Raw genomic sequence first — 26,247 nt, 5'->3', positions numbered from 1 at the left:
TGTGATGATGCCAGTTAGTTGAGTATAAAAGAGTCCAGTTATTCCAACTAACATAGTAATACCCATAAAGGCAGCTAGTCTCATTATGGCCAATTCATGTCTAATGACAAAAAGGTCCTATAAATAAAAAGATTTTTTTTTAAGTCTTAAAAACAAAGAGGTATTTAAGAGTTGCGATTAATAATCAAGAATTGAGCCACAACACTTCCCATTATCATCTTAAAATAATTACATTTCCCCTCTTTTTGAGTGGGTTCCACTTTATTAATACATGAATATTTGAAAATGTCAAAAATAACTGTTTTAATTCATAATAGGAAGCTGAAAAATTACAGAATTTTACTACTCTACTATATCCAAGAAACCCTCAATCCTAGATTGCAAGTTAGCCAGGTTCATTTGTTTTTTAACTTATTTATAGCCAAACAAAGTACAAAAAAAACCCAGATGGTTTGTAAACTTTAGTTCACATAAGGGAATTTTATTACTGTGCTGCTAGAAAGCTTGAATGCACAAGCATAATGAGTCATATTAATAAAGCTCGAGTAACCAAAACACCTAGAGATTATGTAACTTAAGTCAAAATGAGGGATGATGTACATGTTAGACTCGTACGGACAGCTCTCTTCAAGCCCACTTCATTCATTCATTCATCCACTTACCCAACCACCACCACCACTGCGAAACGCTGTGCTATGTAGCAGAAATGTGAAAATATTAAAGATAGGGTCCGTGTCCTCAAGACATACACCGTTTATTGAGAAAGAGAGCCCAATTTTGTAAAACTTCAAAATAGCGTGATGTATGCTGTAACAGGGACACAAGCAAGGTAGTGCAGAAACATAAGGAGTGCCTAGACAGGAGGGAGAAGGGAATGCTGTGAGGGAAGGCCCGCCTTCTGGCTCAGGGCATGGAAATGAGGGTCTTGAAAATGAACCAAAGAAACTGGTGGAAGACAGGAAACAAGGAGAAGTATTTCATTAACCCTGACTGTTAGCCGCCCAATAGCCCAGACAGTGAGAGAGAGGTGAAAGAATCTGGAAACCTGTTGCAGCTAAGCTCTGGAATGAAAGAGCCACACCAGATAAAAGCAACAAGTAAATGGGAAAGACTCCCAAAACATAACCACCCACATGCTTTCTTTAGTACACATTCAGGTTAAAGGTACCCTGGTAGAAACACCAAAACACACAGAGGTCATCGAAGATAACTTGTTTGCTTAAAACAGAAGAATCGATGCTTTTCAGTGTATCACAGTGATCAACTACCAGTCTCAAGCAAACATCTGATACCACACTCAAATCACCTATCCATTAACCTGGAAAAACTTAAAATTCACGAAGATACTTAAGGTGTTTTGTAGCAGATAAATATTTCCAGTAAACCAGCTGCCATCAAGTTGACTCTGACTCATAGAGACCCCATGTGTGTCAGAGAACTATGCTCCATAGAGTTTTCAGTGGCTGTTCCCCGCTCCCCCCCCCCGCCAGGAAGTAGCCAGGCCTCTATTCTGAGGTGCTTCTGAGTGGACTAGAACCTCCAACATATCAGTTAGCAGCCAAGCGCAATAATCATTCGTACCACCCAGGAACTCCTAGTCAAATATTAAAACCAGCTGCCATCAAGTCGATTCTAATTCACAGCAACCCTGTGTGGGTCAGAGTAGAACCGTGCTGCACAGGGTACTCAATGGCTGCTTTTTTGGAAGGAGACTGCCAGGCCTTTCGTCCAAAGCACCTCTGAGTGGACTCAAACCTCCAACCTTTCTGTTAACAGCTGAGCATGTCAACTATTTGCAGTACCCAGAAATAAGTCAAATATCGGGTGGTTTTATTTCAAAATTTCAGTAAAAAGAGCCTAATTCAGAATCCTTATAACATTAAAACATGTAAAAATGAAAAGATGGGGCTGCGACTGATATAAAAAATTAAGTACAGTAAGTTCTGCCATAACATTTGTTTGAAAACGCGCATTTCTTCCAATGTGACCGATACATTAAAGAACAATTTGAACACAAGAATATTGTTTGATTATGCGCAATTTCATCTACAAGAGAGGTTAAATGAACAGAGAAAACTGCATGCAGCTGAACGGAGACACGCAGGAATACACAAAACACACCGCAGACACCTCCCAGCTACCTCAGTTTATCACGTGTTACGAGCCACACTCATCTATACCTGGTGTTACAACGTTCCCTCTGATTTCTGCCAACCCTCTTTGCACTACTTCACAAAAACTCACATATTGAAACCCTTCTGATGCCCAATACCACAAGATAACTTCAGGTCTTTCTCAAGGTCAAGATTACTATATTTACGTATTTCTTAACCATTTAACATGTATAAAATTAGGTTGCCACTTTTATTAGGTTCTTATTTAAGTGTCACTGATGTAGTTTTTGAGTGTTGTGCACACATTTTCCCGTAAGTCCTGTGGTTTTTAAGACATGATTTTGCATTTTGGGGTGATTTTTAGAAATGCATATACCATGTTTTTGCAGAGCTTACTGTACCAAAAATAACACATAGGACCAAATAAAATGCATCCTCCATTCTCCCAGAAAAGATTTAAAAAATAATATATTTTTGGCCAATCAGAATTTATAAATGTTAGGGACGAAGATGAGACTAAGAGATCTACTTATAGTATTAAATTGATTCATTCAGCTGTAATTAACAATATGTAAAATACTCTCATCTAGAATTTTTTTGTTTTTTAGTGCTCTTACCTTTTCTAAAAACAACTGTTTACATGTGCATAACTAACTCCGTCAGCACTAGATCGACTAGCTCTTAACTCATTGAGCAGAGGTTTCCAGAGCCCATCTTGACTTCTGTCTTAGCTTTTTTTAGACACAGTACTTTTGAATCGAAAAATCAGCTTGGGAAATTTTATCCGAAGTCACAAGAACCCATTTGCTATTTAATCTTTATAACATAATCACAAACTGTTATTTCTTTGTTGTTTTCATTTCTTCCAATTTTTTTCATTAAGGAACGTGCTTATATACAGATAAACACATAAAACTTATGTTCAGCTTAAAGAAAAGTCACACCACCTCCTCACGAACAGGAACATCTAAAAGCACCCAGAAGCCCTATGCGTTCCTCCTCACTCACAATCTCTCCCTCACCTCTACCCTGAAGGTAAAGGGTTTCATTCACTCTTCATACTGTGTTGCCAGCATCTTCTGAAACTAACTTTTCACTCTCTTCATGGTATTTTTTGTTCGTAATTTTAATGTAATCCAATTTATGAATCTTTTCCTTTGGTGCTGTTTCTATTCTGTTTAATGCTTCACAACTCGGGTAATAATGACCTTCTCCTCTTATTATCTTCTAATGCCTTTAAAGGCTCTATAGTCTTGCCTTTCACATTCAGGTAACTAATCCACCTGGAATTTGTTTATTTGTTGTACCCAGTGAAAGACAGGGGTCTAGATTTACTTTTACTATATGGATATCCAATTGTTCCAAAACCTTTTAATAGAAAAGCTTTGTTTTCCTCGGTCATCATAGATGGTGTCCATACATATGTGGGTCTGGTTTGGGCCCCATTCTGTTCCCGTTATTTGCTTATCCCTGTGCACTGACACACATCTTAGTCAATACAGCCTTGTAATGTCTTGATACTTTGTAGAGTGGGCCAAGTCATTCCATCTTATTCTTTTTCAAGACTGCTTTGGTGATTCTAAATAATTTGTATTTCCATAAATCTTTAAAATTAGGTTTTTAAGTTACACCACACAAGCACACACACATGCACATATAACCTGACAAGATTTTGATAGGGCCTCCGTTGAAGATGACACTTTATAGTATTGAATCCTCTGATCCTTGAACATGACATGCCCCTCCACTTATTTAGGTTTTCTTTTATTTATCTCCAATATGTTTTATAACCCATGTCCCCTGCCCAGAGATCTTGCACTCCTTCTTGTCAAATTTAGGAATTTCCTGTTTTTTGACTCTATTAATTGTCTTCAGTTTTGTTTGGTAGTATATACAAATACAACTGATTTTTTAAAATATTAATTTTGTAGTCACACTTCCTAAACTTTATTAATTTCATTTAAAAAATCCCGCAAGAATCAATGGATAAACTATTTCCACAATCATATCATCTATGACTAAACGACAGCTTTATTTCTTCCTTTCCACACTTATACCTTTTCTTTCTTTCTCTTGCTCACTGCACTGTATAGAACCTCTAGCACTATGTTTAGTAACAATGGTAACAGTGGGCATCAATGTCTGGTCCCCTAACTTGGAAGGAAAGAAGCCAATATTTCATCCTTAAGTATGTTATAGTTTTCATTTTTTTGGAAATATTTTACCTAATTAATGAAGTTCTCTAGTTCTAGTCTGCTAGGAGTTCATAGCAAATATTGAATTTTCCCTCTATCTGCATATACTGAAATGCTCATATGGTTTTTCCCCCTTTAATCTGTTAATCAGCATACTGGCTGATTTTTTCAAGTAAAAATAACCTTACATTCCTAGGATAAACTCAACTTGTTCATGCTGTAATATATTTTTTTATATATACAACTGGACTCGTTTGCTAATATTTTAAGAGTTTTTTTTAAATCTATGTTCATAATCACACTAGTCTATGATTTTCTTTCTCTTATTATCCTTGAGAGGTAATGTAGCTAAAATATGCTATACACACAAAACGAGCTGAGAAGGGCTCCCTTTTTCTGCTACATACATGTAAGAGCAGAGATAAACACAGAAAAAGAAACACACATAGAGGTAACATGTACATATGGAGACATTCACATTCTCAGAGACAAACTGGGAAGGAAAGGGCACTTACACGAAATAATATTCCTATATTCCTATCCAATAATCCACTGGGATTAAACTATTTAAAATTTCAAAATTTTACAAAACTATTTTTTATGCAGTAGTGGGGACATCATATCTTGATGCAAGCTGAATGAAAATAAGCCAAGACAGATCTGGCTACTTACGATCTAGCAAATAATTTCCTGTTCCTGTCTTATCTCTTAATGATTTAACATCCATATATATGTGTCTTCCAGTACCAAGTTTGTGAATTTCTTGAACTCATTTCTTCCAATAATCCTGTCTTCTATCCTCTCTCAATCCAAATTCCATGCAGGCCCTTGATGCTAACAAATTCTCAACCTCAAAGGGACCTCCAAACTGTTGACTCAACCACCATTTCACTGTCCATTACTGCTCCCCTCTTCCCTCCCCTTACATTCATCTGGCTTCCTACCTGTTTATATTCCATGGAACGCTGTTATATTTTCTCCTTCAACATACTATTCACTCTTACACTCTCTCTTATCACTGTTCTTCTCTTGCTTCATGGCTGCTCATTCTTTGGTCACCTTTCTGGTTCCTCCTCATCCTTCTTCCCTCTAAAATTCAGAGTGTCCTACGGCTTGGTCTTCAGACCTCTTCTCTATCAACACTTACTGCCTAAGAAACCTCGTATCAGGTCTTAATGCTTTAAATATCATCTTGAAGCTAAAGTTCCCAATTTACATACTTAGGCCAGACCACTCCAGTGACCTCCAGACTCAACAATATTTAACTGCCTAGTACACATCTCTTCTTGGATGTCTAATAAACCTGTTGCCGTTGAGTCGATTCCAACTCAGAGTGACCCTATAAGACAGAGTAGAACTGTTTCATAGGGTTTCCAAGGAGCAGCTGATAGATTCAAACTTCCAACCTTTTGGTTAGCCCCTGAGCTCTTAACCACTGTACTACCAGGGCTCCTGGATGTCTAATAGATGTTTCAAATTAAACATATGTAAAACCAAAATGGAAAACCTGGTGGCGTAGTAGTTAAGTGCTACGGCTGCTAACCCAAAGGCTGGCAGTTCGAATCCACTAGGCACTCCTTGGAAACTCTACGGGGCAGTTCTACTCTATCCTATAGGGTTGCTATGAGTCAGAATTGACTCAATGGCAATGGGTTTTAAAGCCAAAATCTTTAACTTCCCCCTAAAATCTACTCTTCCCTCTGGTCTTCCCCTCTCAGTAAATGGTATCTCCATTCTTCCAGCTGGCCAAGCCATGAAACCTTGTGCCCTTGACTTTTCACTTTGTATTTCATACTCCATATCCAAATAATAACCAAATCCTGTTAATTCTTCAAAGCATAATGAACCACTTCTCAACATTTCTACCACTACCATAATCTCCTCATGCTTGAATGATATTTCAGCAACATAGCAACTGGTCTTCCTGCTGCCAATCTTGTTCCTCAGTTTATTATTCATAGCAATCAGTTTTCTTTCTAAAATGTAAATGAGATTGCGTAACTGCTCAAAACCCTCCAATAGTTTCCAAAATCCCAACTACTAAAAATCCTAACAAAACAGTGCCAACCACTAAAAATCTTGACAAAATAGTCCTTACCTCCAATCCCAACCCCTCACTGCTCTCAATTCATCTCCTACTACTCTTACCCTAACTCACTGTATTCACACCACACTGGCCTCCTTGGTGTTCCTTGAGAATGTCAACCATGCTCCCACCTCAGGGCCTTGGCAGTGGTCTTCCCTCTGCCTGGGGTGCTCTTCCTTCTAGTATCAGTATGACCTGCTTGAGTTCTAGGTCTCTGCTCAGGTGTCACTACGAGAAAGTCCCTCTCTGACAGTATCATCAATCACCACTCCTGCTTTATCATTCTACATAATACTTATCTTGTATACCATATACTGGAGCCCTGGTGGCACAGTGGTTAAGCGTTCAGCTAGTAACTAAAAGGTTGGCAGTTCAAATCCACCAGCTGCTCCTGGGAAACCCTATGGGACCGTTGTACTCTGTCTTACAGGGTTGCTGTGGGTCAGAATCAACTCAGCAGCAACAGGTTTGATTTTTGGTATACGAGATACCTGTTCATAGCCTGTGTCCTGTAACTGGAGCATCAGCCCCTTAAGAGCAAGAACTTTTTCCTGCCTACTGCTGCATCCTCAGATTCTGGAACGAAGGCTCGCACAGAGCAGGCACTCAATAAATGTTTCTTGAATGACTCAATCAATGTTTTTCATAATTTTTGAAAATAATTACGTACTATAGTTTTATATCAATCAGTCTCAAGAAATTTTTATGCATAAAACTATTTTGTTATCTTCTTTCATGTTTTTCCTGAGACTGGAAAGAGGATACATGCATTTGTGATCCTCCTGCTATTGCAGGATTTCTCGACCTCCACACTAATGACATTTTGGCTAGGATAATTCTTTGTGGTGGAGGGGCTGCCTTGTGCAGTAGAGAATATTTCACAGTGTCCCTCATCTCTACTCACTAGATGTCAGCACTCTCCCGGTTGTGACAACTAAAAATATCTCTAGATAACATTATCAAATGTCCCCCTGCAGGCCCTGGGGTCGGGGAGGGAGACAAAATCCCCAAATCCCTCTTTTCTCCATTGAGAAGCACCATACCCCTGGAAGGGATAACTTAGGTCACATCTGAAAAATCTAAATTTTCAAAAGGGCTAAATAACCAACCTTGCATACTGAAGGCAGGTTCATGCGGTACTTACTCTCACATAAAATAAAATCCTCTTCTATCTGTATGGCTATCAGCACTTTTAGGAATGGGCTTTAACTGAAAAATACTTCAATAGTATCATTATAGTCTAAAATACAAGCAAACAATTCACAGGCTTTTCCTGTGCCCCCTTCCTCCATCCCTTGCCCCCAGGCAAAATGTACTTTTTCTGTCTTTTCATAGCCTAATGAAAATTAACATCTTTAAAGGGAAAAAAATCACTATGCATATTTCTCTAATGGTTACTACTGAATGTTCAGAATTATACATTAAATTTTGGTAAAAATATGTATGTAACTTTCTTAGCGAGCCAATGTTACCGGCACCTGGCTGCCACGTTCATGACCGAGGGTAAGATATTTCAGAAAAAATTATTCTGTCTGCCTTCCCATGTTTTAGAAGTAAAAATTCTAGAACAGGTAGGGCGATGCAATAAGGAAACAAGAAAAAATACTTTCCTTACATGTTTACTATTCAAATGCAGCGCTAAGGTGTCTGGTAAAAGTAAAAGAGACAACCAAACTGCTGCCAGGGTTTAACCGTTTGAGCTCAAAATGATGGAAACAGTCTCATATAGAAGTAAAAATATGCTAAACGCTATAATATTTGTAAGTAATTGAGTATATAAACAAATTTAGGGAGCTGTGGACCTGGCAGTGCAGAGCAAGGTCAAGACTTGTTATAAGGTTTCTGTGTTCCATCTGCCACTAAAAGAATAGGGATATAATGATACAGAATCGATAATTAGAAATAACAGGGTATTCTTAACCTGATTTTCTCTATAAACTAATTACATATCTGACACTATTCATTTCAAACAAAGATAAAAAAAGGTTACCAAATGAAGATATTACCACTAGCATTTCAGAATACATGAACAAAAAAGCCAAATTACTTTCAGTATACCATTAAAAATAATTTTCATTTCATACTGATCTTTTATAGTCACAATTTCTGACTATTCTTGGCTATTCTTGACTACTCTTGTCAAATATCCCAAAAGTCAAAAACATATTTCAGCCATTTTATCTATTCTTCAGTGACCACAACGATAAATAAATGACCTTGCGGATATTAAAAAAACGAAAGCTATTAACTAAAGTCTAAAATATCTTTTTAAAAGAGCAATAAATACCAGAAGTACTCAGGATACTTTAAGACTAATTATACGAAAAGATTAAATTGTACAAGAGATTTACCAATATCCAGAGTACAACCAAGTTTTCTGCATATTTCTAGTCTCTGTTAGCCAAAGGGCCTGACGAGTAATTCTGTGGCATAGTTATATCTGACACCAAATCCCTAGCAACGCTGTCAGACACTAGCCAACTGGAATAATAACAAGGTACCCTCCCAGCTGAAGAACTGGCTGGACTGCTAAACATTATTTATTTTCCTCTTCTGAGTATTTGGCAGCATGTCCCGTTATTGAAATTCTCTCCCCTCCCTTTCCCCTTCTGTCAGCCCCCTTCTCTCACAGCTATAAATGCAGTTAGTATGTTAATTTTTGCCCTTTATCCAAAAATACATGTAAAAAAATAAATTAAAAATAAACTGACTCTACCTCATCTGAGAACAATTTAAAAGACGTAACTTTAGAGCAAAAGAAGTACGCCATTGATGATTAGTTGCACAGTCTCTGACATTAACAGCCACAATATTTTTTAAAAAATTGTTTTTTCACATAGAGAAATAGTAAGCATTGCCTACAATATTTCATTGTTAGCAGACATGTATTATTTAAATGTTTTTAACCTCCTATAATGCCTTTATAAGATGTATTTTGACAGTCCTTACATTAGACAAATTCATACTAACCAGTACTAACTAGTACTAAGGGTTGCCTCAATGAAAAATGAAAATAGCAAACTATTATGAATTTACCAACCTGAGTTCTCTGTGTAGAGCAGATTTATGATGCTTTAATACTTTTTAATCCATGTATTTTTTTGAAAAATAAATAATGGTATAATAAGATTGCTAAAAAATTTCCTCACGAAAAAATAGAAAAAGCTGGAAAAACAGCTTGGTAGTAAAAAAAGGACACAACTAAGGGGCAGAGAGAAATGCATGGAAACCACACCTCTGCTTAAGCTATGATGGGAGAAGTTACTGAGCCTCTCTGAATCTCTCTACAATGAGAACTATATTATTTATCATGGCAGGGATATTTTAAATGATTAGGCAATTTTTGCTGATGAAGTGCTTATAAATTCAAAATAATACTTTAAAAAATCAATAAAATAACTAGTGAAATAGTCACAGACCAACATTTAAGTTTAAGGAAGTATGCTCTTTAGGTACACCTATCTTCATATTTCATTAAAGGGTTATAACTTCCTATTACGCATTTTGGCAAACAATCAGTCAATAAAATGAAATACATTAAAATTTAATAATATACCAAATGGCCAGGCTTTTGCTTCTAAACATTAAAAGAATTATGTGAAAAATAGTCAAATATGAGACTTGGTCAAAAGTCAAAATTCATTTCTTCAATATCCATCAATTCTATTCATTAAAAATGCCAAATCATTCCCCACTCTACAAGTTTGAAATTTTTACAATAATTTCTATTCCCATCACTACTTACAGCAAGACCTTCATTGTAAGTAAAATTCAGTATTATTCTAGCATAACAAATGCAAATAATGGTCAAACTAATTTAATGTCTAGCATTTGAAAAACTTTTCCAAACATCTCAAGCTTCTAACTAAAAATATTTCATTTATCCACATTCATTTAAAATGAAACCTACTGTTCAAGTTTCTACAATTTTTCTAGATATGTATTTTCCTTCTTAATACTCAGAATTTTGGGGTGATTTTGGTTAACTAATCTCAAAGATGGTAATGCTAGTTCTTTTTCGGTCTGGGGGCCTTCTTTAGTATAAGTCTTAGCGTATAAATCAAAATTTACAACATAAAAAATACCAAATTTGGGGACTGCTTCACAGTGAACTACAAATTCCTTATCTCCTATACCTCTTATTCCTGCTTTCCCTTAATAGGGAGGTATTTCCTCAAAACTTCACACAGAAAAAACATAAGAAGAAATCTAAAAACAACGAGTTGCTCTAAAAACCAACTGGGCAAATGCAAAGCAATTAACATAATCCGGCTCAGAGAGAGCACCCCAGAAGAGAGAAAGCGAAGAAAAGCAGATTCCCCAAACTGTTCACTTCCTAGAATTTATTAATAGCCTAGGCAGCCCTAGTGGTGCAATGGTTAAGAACTTGGGTACTAATGTGAAGGTCTGTGGTAACCCACCAGCCACTCCACAGGAGAAAACACACGACAATCCGCTCTCATGAAGACTACCTCCTAAGAAGCCCCACAGAGCAGTTCTGCCCTGTTCTATAAGGTCACTAGGAGTCAGACAACAACATTAACAGCCTGCTTCCTCTCAACTCTCTCCTTCCCCTATGCTTAACCGTAATGTAGTAACATGCTGGTATAACCATAAAGTACTTGTTACCTACTGAATACAGGTTAAGTGCCATTACAACAAAGTTCAAAGGGCAACCTCTTGGAATACTTTCACATTAAAGAAAACAAAACACAACCTCCCCCCCCCCCCTTTAAAAAATAAAACAAGCCACAGACCAAGCACTTAGCTTTGGAATTTAAAGATGGGCTACAGAAGATACTATGCTGCCATCTAGCTACCTGAAAGGATATAAAGAAGAAAGATCATTTTACAGACTCAAGCCTTCACTTCAGTCTGGCTGACAAAAGACTCCAGGGTCAAAGTCTATGACATACTTTAACTGCATCATTATTCCCAAAGGAAGGACGCGGAGTCCTCATTGATGCAATCTCCAAAGATAGGGACCTCTGAGAATCCTTACTCCATATCCCAAATAATGGAAACAGCAACAAGGGGAATCATGCTCTGGTCAGTTATACACAACACACATAATCAATAGCTGGATATATTTTTTGTTTTCATTTGTTTTCAAGAAAAATGAGAAGGACACAGGTGAAGACTTATAAAAAATCACTGATGGTGTATAGGCATGTTTGAAGTATATCTTACCGTAAAACTTTTTTTTAGAAGGCCAATGGTAATAATGGTGACTTCTGTGATAAAATTATTGGTAATGTTCATTTTTTTTCTCTCTTTATAAAAATAACAACTGTTATTTTAAAAAGATCTGCTGTAGTAAATATGGTGTTCTGTCAGCCTTAGAAATATTTGATAAATAGATGATATTTTATAACAAATTGCACCTTAAGGCCAGTTATTCCAACAACTGCATCAAGTTTTTTGTTGTTTCGTTGTCCAGCAATGACTTCCTCCTTTTCTCCATCTGGTTAATCTCTACCTGCCCTATAAAGTCCATCTTGACTCTCGTTTCCTATAGCACAGCAGTTCTCAAACATTAGGACCAGAGGAGCTTTGCAGTGCACAACTCCAAGGGATACCATTTTTTCCTATACTATGACATGAATGGTACCTCCTGGAGTTGGAAAACTAGGCAGAACTGATAAGAATCCCTGAGATGATTTTTAAACAAAATGTTACTGCCGCTGACACCTAAAAGCCAGACAGAATCCAATCAATTGATAAGTAAACAGCTACTGGAAAGTAGCCAGGATTTAAACGGGAAGATCCTAGAGAACAGAAATGTGTTAAGGTGAGCCCTATATTCTGCACTGCTTTTTACTTCAAGGTACTTCCCATTCCATAAGCAGCAGTGCTATATGAAGGTGGGGTAGAAGTGGAGGCTCAGGGCTTCCTGTCAATTCACAGAGCTGGGGGAGCAAAAACTGTAGGGCACAACCCTCAGTTTTTCAGCCGAGGCCCCTGAAATAGGCTATACCGTAAGAGTAAGACACACTGAAGTGAAACTAGTTCTTATCAAAGACTAGAACCCAACAAGCATAAACCCTTACAAACGCCAGTAAATTCAATAAACGTCACCTACAAATGAACTGCTTTAATAAGATCAAAGCTCTCTTATTAGCCTTAGAAATATTTGCCACACAAACACCTGGCTGGATCACAATGAGCTTTCTTTTACTGCCTATCCAAAAAAAAAGTAAATCACCTCTGGAGAAAGAAAATATCAACCAGATCCTCAACAACTGGTCATACACAATGCCAAGTACAAAACCTTATCAGGCATGTCAGAAGACAGGATCAATTATCTGAAAACAGAGAGAGAAAAGAAAGATGACAATAGAAAGAGACTCACAAGGAGATCTCAATACTGAAGCATCACAGACATGAAAATATCTTCGACTAAAATGTCCAAGAAAATAGATGACAAAACAGAGAATGTGAGCTATGAAAATTCTAAAAGTGAAAAATAACTGAATTAAGAACTCAGTAGAAGGGTTTAACAGTAGATTGAACAGAGCAGAAAAGTTGATTAATAATCCAGAAAATATATTAATAAAAAAGATCCAGTCTGAAGCACAGAGGTAAGGAAAACACAGAAAAAAAGAAAGTGAAAGTTATTCTCCTCAAACAGAAAAAATACAAAGAAAACAACACCAAGGCACCTCATTAAGGGTTCGAACCGGTTCATTCTGGTTCAACCCCCTGCTGATAATTTGCCTTTCCACCCCATATATATTGAATCAGAATCTACATTTGATACAGAAGAATCACCTGGGGATCTTGTTTAAAATGTATACATAAGAATCACCTGAAATGACAAAAACTACAACAAATGGAATAATATCTCTTAAAAACTGAAAGAAAATAACCGCCAACCTATAATTCTACGCCAAGCAAATACAGTCTTCAAAAAGGGGGAAATAAAGACACCTTCAGGTAAACCAAAACTGGGAGAATTTGTTCCAGCAAACTTGTACTAAAAGGCAGAAAATAATAATCCCATAAGGAAAAGCATTAATACGTGGATAATTCAAAATGAATACTGACTACATGCAACGTATGTATTGTTTTACAAGCAACACTGTCTTGGCATTGTTTCAGCTCTGTGTCTGTATGAGACTCCACAATGCCAAAATGACGATGGTAGGGACAGCAAATACAGTTAAAATGTTCTAAGGTCACTGCACTATCTGATAAATGGTGAACATACTAATTTATATCAGATTTCAAAAAATCAAGGAAGAATGTTTTTGTCTCTGAGGAAACCAATTAAAAGAACAGTCAAAGAAGAAAAGCCATCAGAAAAGGTAAATTAAAAAAATATATATTTTAACTAACATCCTAAAACAGGCAAAAAGGAGAAAAAAAAGAAAGAAACAAAGAGCAGGTCGGTCAAATACAGAAGAAATAGTAAGATGGTATAATTAATACTAGTTACACAGTTAAGAGCTTAGCTGCTAAGTGAAAGGTTGGCAGTTTGAACCTACTCAGCAGCTCTGTGGGAGAAAGACCTAGAAATCTGCTTCCATAAAGATTATAGCCAAGAAAACTCCACAGGGCAGTTCTACTCTGTCACATGGAGTCCCTATGAGTCAAAATCAACTCAATGGCACTCAACAGCAACAACAATCACCACTGAATTTGTTATTTGTTTAATATAAAAGATTTCTACAGTAAAATATGGTACAAATAAGAAGGAAAAACCTTTTCTCCATCAGGGGTTCTATTCTTTCCTCTCTTTCCCTCTCTACCTTGCTCCTTTCACATGAACGCTTACATTCACTTGCTTGCTCTCACTCTCTCTTTCTCCCCCTTCACCCTCTCCTCTCAATCTCTGTACACACACACACACACACACACACAGTATTTTTCAAAAACACAATCTAAGATCAAATAAAGTGGAAAGAGTACTAGTTAAGGAAAAAATAAATAAATAAAAACACAGAATATTAAATTCTAATCCCAGCTCCTACTTTATGCCTTCAATAATCTCCATGAGTCTGTTTCCTCATCTATAAAAACAGGAGGAAGGGGAAGATGGTACCTACCTCATGTCGTTGTTATGAGCATTAAAATAATGTATTCCAGGCCCATAGCACAGTGACAGATACACAGATCATAGCTAAGGACTCAAAAATTCTAGTTGCTGCTATCTTCATCATCACTACTGTCATCACTATCTTGGGCAAGTCTTGTTAACATCTATTGCAACACTATTAAACGGGAAAAGCACTGCCTCAATGGTATATATATAAGGATAACCTTTTAAAGTGCCCTAAACATTGATCTTATCATTACTATCAAAAGCCAAGGGGAAAGCCTTTGCTGTTGTTGTTTTTGCTTTCAATATTCTGCACTGAAAGAAACCACACGTTAATAACTGTATGCTACAGCTGCTCTAACATCAGTGGGTATAAACATTTCTTACCAAGTTACGCTTTTTTAGTGGAAGAAAGTAATAATAGTGGCAGAAAGAAAACATCAGTGCGTAGCAAGTAAGAAGTTCTGTGTAGAAACACAACTGCAGAAAAAGCCAATGATTATCTTCACCAACACAATTGTTAATCCTGAAGGAAAAAAAATGAAAAAGAAACAATATTTTAAACGTTAATAAGATGTTAATTTCAGGATTGGTAAGACTATGAAATCTGAAAATAAACATACACGACTTCACTTATGTTCAACTTCACAGAGATATGCTAAAGCTCCTCAAACCTACAAGCAGTATCACATAGAAAAGTCCATGTATATGACCCCCCTCAACTCACAGCAACCCCGTGAGGCAGAAGAGCAGAAGGTAGTCTCCTTGTTTCATTGGTATAAAATCAGGAAGGAGTTAAACCAGTTGCCAGAGGATGAACCCTAAGAAATGACAGTGGCCAAGAAAACAAGAACCTTCTTCTGTAGACTGCTCTTCCATTACTGTGCTACCAGGGACGGATTGCTCAGTAAGCAAGGTACGCACAGGCTGCTTGAACTTACTTACTGATCTGTAGTCCACGAGGTAACATAACTTAGATTTCCCTCTCCAACACAACTGCTAAACATTCGCTATTTTTCTTACTCTTAAAATCTATCCTTGGTTGGTTGCTGAGAATAAAAAAATTAATTTACATACTTAAAAGTTACACATTCGTTAATATAATAGTGAACCCTAGCAAAGGAAAAGATTTAAATGTTATAATCCCCAAATTTCCAAGGCTAATTAAAGCTCAATATTTTATTGCTCAAAATTTAATTATTTTTCTCAAAATTTTCAAAGTATTTTAAAACTCTAGCAGAAAACCCTAGCTCAAAACTATAAATTACCTTGCACAAATTATTTCATTTCAAAATATTTGTCACTGTCTGAAAAAAGAAAATAAAATACACTCGGTTCCTAAATTAAATTGTTGTTTTGAGGTGTATTGTTTAACTATTTTTTAAAATCAAATATAGAACTGAAAACCTTACACAGACATTTCTTGGAGTCAAGAGTTCATTCTTGGTAAACAAGAAAATTCACAGTGTTTTGCTATTCGCAAGCATGCCTATCAGAGAAGTGCGCTTACGTGCACATTCAAAAATGCTTCGTGAACAGCTGTTGCTTGAAAAATGACTTCTCCTTGTCCCATCCTTCCTGTCCTCAAAAGGTCTGAGAAATAACTGCTATGGTCACAGTATTCTTCTTATTCAGAGCCTGAAGCAGTACTAAGGTGCTCAATCTTTAAGTCAGAGTTCTTTTTGTAGCATTTAAACTACTTAGAGTGATCAGAGCCAGAAATATTTAAGAAACCTTGCAGCAATCTGAGAATTGACCCTGAATCTAAAATTGCTGGGCAATTAAGATAATGCAATTTTTGAACACGCCAAAGATTCTCCTTGCTTTCAATGTATACCATACCTTTATTTCCTTTGCCCTCTGAATACCTCAGCAGTGTTCTACCAGAGAATTCAATATGCAGGGATATCCCTTACTTTACTTACGTCCCTTGTCGACTCTCCCTTTCCCTCCTCTAAGTTTTTCTATTTCCCATCTCCCTCCCACCAACATTTTGGGAAGCTAACTAAAACGATGAAACAAGAGGACTAGAAACAGTCACCCCAATCTTCTTATTTAGGGTAAATAGCACTTTATTTCACCAACAAGCCAGTCTTTATTCCTTAAAAATATACAAATAATATCTTTAGTCTCTATATAGGACAAAACAATTCCTAGTTGACGCTTTATTTTTTTAATTCTTAAAAATAAATGATTGTATTCTTTTAAAAAGACACATCAATTTCCAACTGTATCAGGAACGTTTATTACATTTTTAATCAGAAATATTATGCTAAAAAGTATGAAATTTGAGTTTCTTAGTGTGATTACCACTCATCTGATGGTATGTTCTACTTTGCTGTTTTTAATCTTTAACTATAGTGACTGTAAACAGATCACTGAGGTTTAGAAAATTACTTGGGAATTAATCAAGACACATTTTTTAATACCTACTATCTGTTATACGGAAACCCTGGTGGCATAGTAGTTAAGTGCCACAGCTGCTAACCAAAAGGCCAGCAGTTTGAATCCACCAGGTGCTCCTTGGAAACTCTATGGGGTGGTTCTACTCTGTCCTATACGGTCACTATGAATTGGAACTGACTCAATGGCAATGGGATTTTTTTTTTAATCTGTTATACCCTCTACTCTCCTGACAAAATGAGGCTTTTTTAAAAAAAAAAGTTTATACAGTAATAAAGTGTTTTTATCTAAAATAGTCTTATTTTTTCCTAATCTCAGGAAATTATCTTTTATATAAATTATCAATAATTTATGGCAAAAACTAAATTTCCACTAAAACTAATTAGGAATGCTATCAAAATAAGTTATCAAAAATGACGGAAACTCTAACTTGATTAAAATTATTAGGCAATGCTAAACTCTACCCTTGAGCCAATTTCAAATAAATGTAGTTATAAATTTAGTTAAATGTAGTTCACTTTGCATATATGCATGCATGTATGTATAAAACAAATATTTATGTATAGAGATATGTTTATAAAGCGCTATACTACATGAACTTAAATATTTATAGAGATCCAATGCTAGGAAAACAGAATTAAATAAATATCCTCTTCACAGATTTTTGTGACAGCTTTGAAATGAGATACAATGCAGAATTCTCACTGCACTTGTTTTAAAATTCTATTTCTCAACTGAGCATTTTGTTTAAATATTACGAGAGCCCCCTACTAACCAAAAATATTGGCAGTACAGCAGAATCAGCTAACTACCACTCACACACACCCAACATGCATGTAGTGTTAATGCCTATATCCAGTGCTTGATGCTGAAAAGGGCTTAATTTGGGAGAAAAGGGGTATCAGGGTATCTGAAATTACCAAATTAAACAAATGTAAAGGGGAATACAAGTAATAGGATATATGTAGTTTAAGACAGTTACAAAAAATTACAGCTACTATTATTTTATTTTCTACTTGCCAGATACTGTGTTAACTGCTTTATATACACTGCCTCATTTAATGTAACCACCTTAGTTATTTTGTAATATTTGGGTGCACACTAATTCTTATTGTTTTCTGCTTGAATTTCTCCTTCTTAGCAAAGATAGGATCTCTGGAAAAATGACTTGGGGAGAAGTTGATAGAACTGTATGACCATGTAAAGGTATTCCTTATTAAAAATTTTTTTAATTGTATTATTTTAACTTTTTTTTTTAAACCTGCTAAGAACTTAATTTTTTCCTACTAATCTTTCTTTGTTTTGTTAAGAGTGAATTATTCTTCTCTTACCATGGACAGTGGTGATCCATTCTCCTAACACAGTGTCCGCAGCGGCTGCAGTGATGGGAACGCTTTGGTCTCATCAAATTACACTTGTTACACAGTTCCCAGAACTCCCTTTCTATAGAAGGAAATTAAAATCCATTTAATGAAAGCAAATGACTAAGGGGTGAAATAAACCTATAAAATGTTTACAAGGTTTTACAGGAAGTCTTCAAAATATATTTGAGAGCTATTTCTTCTTCCACATCTCCAATGTAAACGCATCTGTTGTAAACGTTGCTGTTTCCTTCCATGTGTGTATTATTTTCTATTTTCTAATTTTAAACGCTGTAAAATAAGATGCTATTGTTACAGTCAAAGTAAGGGACAGAAAACAATGTGTTTGGGTTTTGGACATATTTCTAAATAAAACATGAGTAAAAACCAATGATAAAACCCTAAAGTATAACCAGATTATTACATTAAAACAGAATTTTAGTCTGACTGAGACTAGAAGAATCCCGGCGGTCATGGTCCCCAAACCTCCTGTTGGCCCAGGACAGGAACCATTCCCGAAGCCAACTAATCAGACATGGAAGGGACTGGACAATGGGTTGGAGAGAGATGCTGATGAGGAGTGAGCTACTTGTATCAGGTGGAGACTTGAGACTGTGTTGGCATTTCCTGTCTGGAGGGGAGATGGGAGGGTAGAGAGGGTTAGAAACTGGCAAGATGGTCACGAAAGGAGAGACTGGAAGGAGGGAGCGGGCTGACTCATTAGGGGGAGAGGAAGTGAGAATATGTAGTAAGGTGTATATAAGTTTATATGTGAGAGTCTGACTTGATTTGTAAACTTTCACTTAAAGCACAATAAAAATTATTAAAAAAACAGAATTTTATTTAAATGAATTAATTTTTAGATATAACATTACCTAAACACACTAAAGAAAAAATAATGCTGAGCCCTGGTTGTAGCAGATTAATAAATCTAAACAACACTATAAACTCACTGAAAAACATATGGCATTTCCCCCCTTCTCTAAATCAGAGCCCTGGTGGCACAGTGGTTAAGAGCTCCAGCTGATAACTAAAAAGACGGCAGTTTGAATCCACCAGCTGCTCCTTAGAAACTCAATGAGACGGTTCTACTCTGTCCCTTAGGGTCACTATGAGTCGGAATCGACTCCACAGCAACAGGTTTGGTTTTGGTTTCTCTAAACCATTTTATTTTCTTAATATCAATGGATTCATTTGGAATGTGCATGGGGTGGGTGGAGAAGGATGTCAGGTGGGTTTAGGAGGTGTCAGAATAATTTCAGTAGTGAAGACGGTTAGACAACAATTGCTATTTAACAAGAAAAAATGAGTCCTTTACAAAACTCTGCCCTATGACCAAGTAACAATTTCTTCCAGCCTGTAGTGAAAACAGCACACAATAACATTCTGTGCTAAAAACACTAAGTTTTCAGAAACAAGGAGAAAAAGCACTTGTTTTCATTATAAATTGCTGTAATCAGACATGCAAAAATTATACAGGAGAGTCATCTATCAAGATAAGACAACTGCTTTATTACGAAAAATGTATCTTTTTCATATTGGTTGAAATGAGATTGTACCTGCACAAAATTCTTATACCTTCCATCACTTATACTTAAACTACCACATAACCTCATTAAAAGCAAACGCACAGGAGGCACTCTCTGAATGCTTGCTGAAGTATGAAAAGTTTAAAACAAAGAAATGAAATATTCTAAATATTAAGATAAACAAGATACTAGTAGATAGTCTTCAATTTTCTGAAGGTATTTCTTATTTGAATTCTATTTTTTTAGTTTATTGGACAGAAGATCAATATGCTAGAATTTTACATTCTTTGTCTCTAAAGAAATCAATAACATGAATAAAACCTATGTCAAATTAATTGTTCCAATAATATAAAAGTTGAGAAATTATCTTTTACATTTAAAATCTTGTTTTTAAATAAAATCCTCCTTGATTTCTTACTAACGGTTCTACATTTAATGAAAACAATATCATGCGAAAGAGCAACAATATTAAAGCTTAATTCAGAGACAAACTGTGAGATTGAACCTCATTTAATACATAACATGATATAACAAGTACGTCAGTTTTTCCCACTTAGCTCGCCGCTCCCAAACAACCTAATGTTATACTAAAACTCTGAATTCATATATTGCAAGGAATACAGACATGAAGTAGATTCTTTACACTACTAACCCAATTACTCAGTTTTCGTGAAAAAGACAACATAAAAACTTTATGTTCTTAAACTAGTCCCTTAAAACATAAATATAGTGTATTCGTTATTGGCAATTTTAAAGAAAGCAACACATCATGTTCTAGAGAATGAATTCTCCCTTTCATACCTAAAAGGCTGTAGTCTCAGAAAAGAAGAAGCTATTTGGTTATTGTCAGAGAAAGTCTACAATTCTGTAGTTTAGACCAGAAGTTGGCAAACTAAGATACAGTCTGTGGGCAAATCTAGCCCATCACCTGTTTTTGTACAAATTGTGAACTAAGAACAGTTTCTATTATTTTAAATTATTGAAAAAAATTATTTTACATAATTTGTGACATGTAAAAATCATGAAATTCAAATTTCAGTGTCCATAAATAAAATTTTTATCTCAACACTGCTATACCCATTCATCTACATATCATTTATGATAGCTTTTTTGTACTACAACGGCAGAGCTGAGTAGTTGCAAGAGAGAATGTATGGCTCAAAAGCTGAAAATATATACTGTCTGGCCCTTTACAGAAAAGAAAAAGTTTGCCAACCTCTGGTCTAGACGATAAATGTGTTAAAACAAAGAGCCTGAACCATTCCTTTGGCTAAATTTAAGATACTAAACTAGTATCCAATATGAGAAATATCTATGTGAACTCACATTTTCTCACACACACCCACATCAATGTGTTCAGGGAACAAAGAAGAAATTGTTGTTACAAAAATCTAGAAATTCAATTAAAGTTACCATCTATAATATGTAAATTTATATTTTAAGGTTCCCAGGACATAACATTATTTTTTTTTGTAGCAATTAAAAAAAAAAACAAAACCATGAAGCTTAATCTAGCCCACATATCTATAAGCCAACTCAGACTTTTCCTTTTCCCTTTCCCTCTTCAGAGTCGAGAGAGAGAATCTAATTAACAGTTGACGGTAACCACAGAAAACAATATATTACACATATACATTTTTTAAGGAAAAAAAGTAATATTTTAGGGAGAGAAATATAACTTGAAACTACCAAAATCAGCACAAGGTTTGGGTTCTAATAAAGGTTCCCTGATAGAATCAGTTGACAGTGTAGGAAATCACTGTCAACAACTATCTCACATATCGCCTTTAAAAATAGAAAAAGGAAGGAAAAAAGCAAAAATATGAGTGAATACATGACCCTGATCAGTATTATATGCATACTTATAGCCTGGGGTAAAACTGTGAGGGACAGCATCAGACAAATTCAAAACATGCTATATTTAAAACAACCTAAGTGGAACTAAGAAAAACTTCAAGCCTCAAGCTGCAATAGTGGAGGATTCTATGGGGGGAACACTAAATGGCACAGAAAACATCAAAAGAAGATGGAAGGAACAGAGTCATTGTACCAAAAAGAACTGGTCTACATTCAACCATTTCAACATGTAGCATATGATCAGGAACCAATGGAACTGAAGGAAAGCACCCAAGCTACACTGAAGGCACTGGAGAAAAACAAGGCTCCAGGAGTTGACAGAGTATCAATTGAGATGTTCCAACAAATGGATGCAGCACTGAAGTGCTCACGTGTCTATGCCAAGTTGGCTTCCTGGCCAACTGACTGGAAGAGATCCATATTTTTGCCTATTTCCAATAAAGGCGGTCCAAATAAATGTGGAAATTATCAAACAATATTGTTAGTATCACATGCAAGCAAAATTTTGCTGAAGGTCATTCAAAAGCGGCTGCGGCAGTATATCGACAGGGAACTGCCAGAAATTTTGGCTGGATACAAACGAGGACGTGGAACCAGGGATATCATTGCTGATGTCAGATGGATCCTGGCTGAAAGCAGAGAATGCCAGAAGGATGTTTACCTGTGTTTTATTGATTATGCAAAGGCATTCGACTGTGTGGATCGTAACAAATTATGGATAACATTATGAAGAAAGGAATTCCAGAACACTTAATTGTGCTCATGAGGAACCTGTACATAGATCAAGAGGCAGTTGTTCGGACAGGATAATGGACTGCTGAGTGGTTTAAGGTCAGGAAAGGTGTGCATCAGGGTCGTATCCTTTTACCATATTTATTCTATCTGTATGCTGAGCAAATAATCCCAGAAGCTGGACTCTATGAAGTAGAATGAGGCATCAGGATTGAAGGAAGACTCATTAACAACCTGCATTATACAGATGACACAACCCTGCTTGCTGAAAGTGAAGAGGACTTGAAGCACTTACTGATGAAGATCAAAGACCACAGCTTTCAATATGGATTACACCTTAACATAAAGAAAACAAAAATCCTCACAAGTGGACCAATAAGCAACATCATGATAAAGGGAGAGAAGACGCAAGTTGTCAAGGATTTCACTTTACTTGGATCCACAATCAACACGCACGGAAGCAGCAGTAAAGAAATCAAAACACGCATTGCACTGGGCAAATCTGCTGCAAAAGACGTCTTTAAAGTATTGAAAAGCAAAGATGTCACCTTGAAGACTAAGGTGTGCCTGACCCAAGCCATGCAATTTTCCATTGCATCATATGCATGTGAAAGCTGGATAATGAATAAGGAAGACTGAAGAAGAACTGACGCCTTTGAACTGTGGTGCTGGCAAAGAATGTTGAATATTCCATGGACTGCCAAAAGAACGAACAAATCTGTCTTGAAAGAAGTACAACTAGAATGCTCCTTAGAAGCAAAGATGGTGAGACTGCATCTTCCATACTTTGGGCATGTTGTCAGGAGGGATCAGTCCCTGGAGAAGGACATTATGCTTCGTAAAGTACAGGGTCAGTGGAAAAGAGGAAGACCCTCAACGAGGTGGACTGACACAGTGACTGCCAACAATGGGCTCAAGCGTAACGATGACCGTAAGGATGGTGCAGGACCAGGCGGTGTTTCGTTGTGTTGTGCACAGGGTCGCTATGAGTCGGAACTGACACGATGGCACCTAACAACAACAACAAGTGGAATTAAGATGTCTGCTCTGTAATACCGTGTCAAAAATGGCTCTAAATCTGTTGCCATCAAGTCGATTCCAACTCACAGCTACCCCGTAGGACAGAGTAGAACTCCCCCATAGGGTTTCCAAGGAGCAGCCAATGGATTCAAACTGCCAACCTTTTGGTTAGCAGCCACAACTCTTAACCACTGTGCCACCAGGGCTCCTAAAGTGGCTCTAGTGATGTCAAAACACTAAAACACGCAGGTTAAGAGCTTAAAGATGAACATGTTCTAAAACCGGTGGTGGTGATGGTGGAACAATTTTGTGAATATACTAAAAACCACTGAATTGTATACTTTAAATGGGTAAATTATATGGTATATGAGTTATAGTCCTGGTGGCGCAGTGGTTAAAGCAATAGAGTGCTAACCAAATGGGGAGCACTTCAAACCCACCAGCCACTCCACAGGAGAAAGATGTGTCAGTCAGCTTCCATTAGGATTTACAGCGTTAGAAACCCCACGAGGCAGTTCTACTCTGTCCTACAGAGGTTGCTATGAGTCGGAATCAACTCGATAGCAATGGATTTTTGCATTTTATATGAATTATACTAAAAAAACCTGGATTTTTTTTTTAAGAGTTTGAATGAAATCATTGCATAAAATGTCAAAGTGGTAAAGGTGATACTTCTAAAAGTATTACATTTGTTATTTCAAACATGCATGTGTAACTACAAAATCATTTAAATATATATATATAGACATTTAACAGTTTCATTTGACTATTTCATCTATACGCCCGAAAGTTTATATAATCAAGTTCTGGGGATGTTAAATCAACGGGAAAACAAAGAACTTCTTTATATTCAAATTGCCTCATACTTGGGCATATACGTACAGTGGGTCTCAATATACAAATTATTCTAAGAAAACACAAAGGCATCTAAAATTATTTCTGAAAAAATAAAAAATGGTTAAAAGCATAAACATTTCCTTTTCTGAAGTATTCGATGATACGAAACTGTTCAACCTTCAATAGTGCTGAATAAACATCACTATTTGACAGCCTCAACTCTTCAGTTAGGTTATGTTATTTTTCACTGTTAAAATTTTTTTTTTTTTTTTTTACTAAGTTAAAACCATATTTGCAAATGAATCAAGTAGCCATAGCCAAAAAGTACGTGATGATGATTTCAATTTTCCCCAGAATCAAAGTACAGGTGAATGAAGAGCTACAACTATTCATGTGTGCATAGATTCATGATAGGAAAATGACAAAGACAAGGATCTGGGTCTCACTCCAGCTCTGCAGCAACCTGCTGTGTGATCGAGAAAGGACAATCTATGGTCCTGATTATGACTTACCCAGACTATCCATCTCATACAATTACTATGAGGGTCACATGAGATGAGACACCAGAAGACTTTGGAAACATTAAAATATGATAAGACTGCATTTTTTTCAGTTTGGCAAAAAAGTTTTCTAGATTCAGTATAGAAAAACAGGGCAAACATCAACTGAAACAAGATATAACATAGACATCCAAAGAGTCAGCAAGATGCCATGGTGTTCTCAATCCCTAGAGTCCATAAGCTAAAGGTAGCACAGTGGAAGCTCTGTTAGGCCCACAAATAAAATTTGTTTATCTTCACAATCTTTTTAAAATTTTGAATTAGTTGCCGACATTTTTTTTTAAATCACAAAATGTTCCATAAAAACTGGGATTCCCTGTTTTCTCTTAAAAATTTTAAGATGTAATAGTATTGGGTCTGTAGCTGTGCAGTAGTCGTTTCCTTTAGATAAGGTATGAGATTTTCACTATGAAGTAGTTCCTACCTGGCCCTTTTCCCGACTTGTAGTGTCTGGCACATACAGGCAGTTGAGTTTTTGACCCCTGCAAACTAAAGAGTTCATTTAAAGTGGGTTCTGAATGACGAATAGCATGCTTGATTTCCTGGGGCCACTGAGTTTTATACTTGAAGCAGGTAATATACGGATGCAATAGTTTAGAGAGCCTTTGGTTAAGCCAGCTGCAAAGAGGAGAAACCTTTACAGCTACATACACACCAGCATCGTATCGCTCCCATTTAATCTCTAAAATTGGAAGGCCAAGTAAGCCCCTTAAATGATGGGTCTCAAAAAACAATTGGGAACTCAAGAGTCTCTGTAAGTTGACTTTCCCCTTAAAACTAATTTTGTGAAGAACTACATCAGTCCTCAAACTCTGCGGCACACTGGAATCACCTGGGATCTTTTAAGTAAATGCTACCTGGCTCCCATGCCCTGCCCACCACATCCTGAATCAATGAATATGGAGTGTGAACTGGGCCTTGGGAATTTTTAAAGGCTCCCCAGGTGATTCTAATGTGCAGCAAGTTTGGGGACCACTGATTTACTATCAAAAGTATCCTGGCTCTGCAATGCACATCAAAGACACATCAATTTCTTACTAGGAAAAAGTGCAGAGAGTTCTCAAAGCTCACATAGCAAATGAAGGAGCCCTGGTATCACAGTGGTTAACAGGCCTGACTGCTAACCAAAAAGAGAAAGACGTGGCAGTATGCTTCTGTAGGGATTTACAGCCTTGGAAGCCCTACGGGGTCCCTGAGTCAGGACTGACTCAACAGCAGTGGGTTTGGGTTTTGGGTACTATATCCGGCATATAATAAATTAAAAATACATTTTCAATTCATTTTTGTGGGTGGAATGATTATTATGCAATAGGATGATCAAATATTCCTTTTAACTGGCATGAGAATAGAAGAGGCTTTCAAAGTTTTCACTGAATTGTTAGACCCTGGAGAAATACAAGCAAGACTACCCATAATAGTACAAATATTTACCAAGTAATATTATATTTATAATATCATTGATAAATGACATCAAGAAAATTCATTTATTAAATAAAAAATAATTTCTCAGGT

The 26,247-nt window shown here is 36.4% G+C and overlaps 1 protein-coding gene across 4 annotated transcripts in view; it reads right to left on the bottom strand.

Moving 5' to 3' along the window:
* Positions 1-26,247, bottom strand: part of ZDHHC21 (zinc finger DHHC-type palmitoyltransferase 21) — a 68,247-nt gene that overhangs the window by 25,429 nt on the left and 16,571 nt on the right. For all 4 annotated transcript variants that reach the window (XM_010587939.3, XM_023545264.2, XM_003407346.4 and 1 more), the window contains 3 exons: positions 18,171-18,282; positions 14,824-14,962; positions 1-117 (listed from right to left, as the gene is read on the bottom strand). In XM_010587939.3, coding sequence (XP_010586241.1) covers positions 1-117; positions 14,824-14,962; positions 18,171-18,282 — 368 coding nt within the window. The remainder of the gene's footprint in view (positions 118-14,823; positions 14,963-18,170; positions 18,283-26,247) is intronic.

This window comes from Loxodonta africana, chromosome 9, assembly GCF_030014295.1.
Source record: "Loxodonta africana isolate mLoxAfr1 chromosome 9, mLoxAfr1.hap2, whole genome shotgun sequence".
Classification (NCBI taxonomy): domain Eukaryota; kingdom Metazoa; phylum Chordata; class Mammalia; order Proboscidea; family Elephantidae; genus Loxodonta; species Loxodonta africana.
The sequence above is the reverse complement of the archived record's forward strand: the minus strand, read 5'-3'. Positions and strand labels throughout refer to the sequence as shown.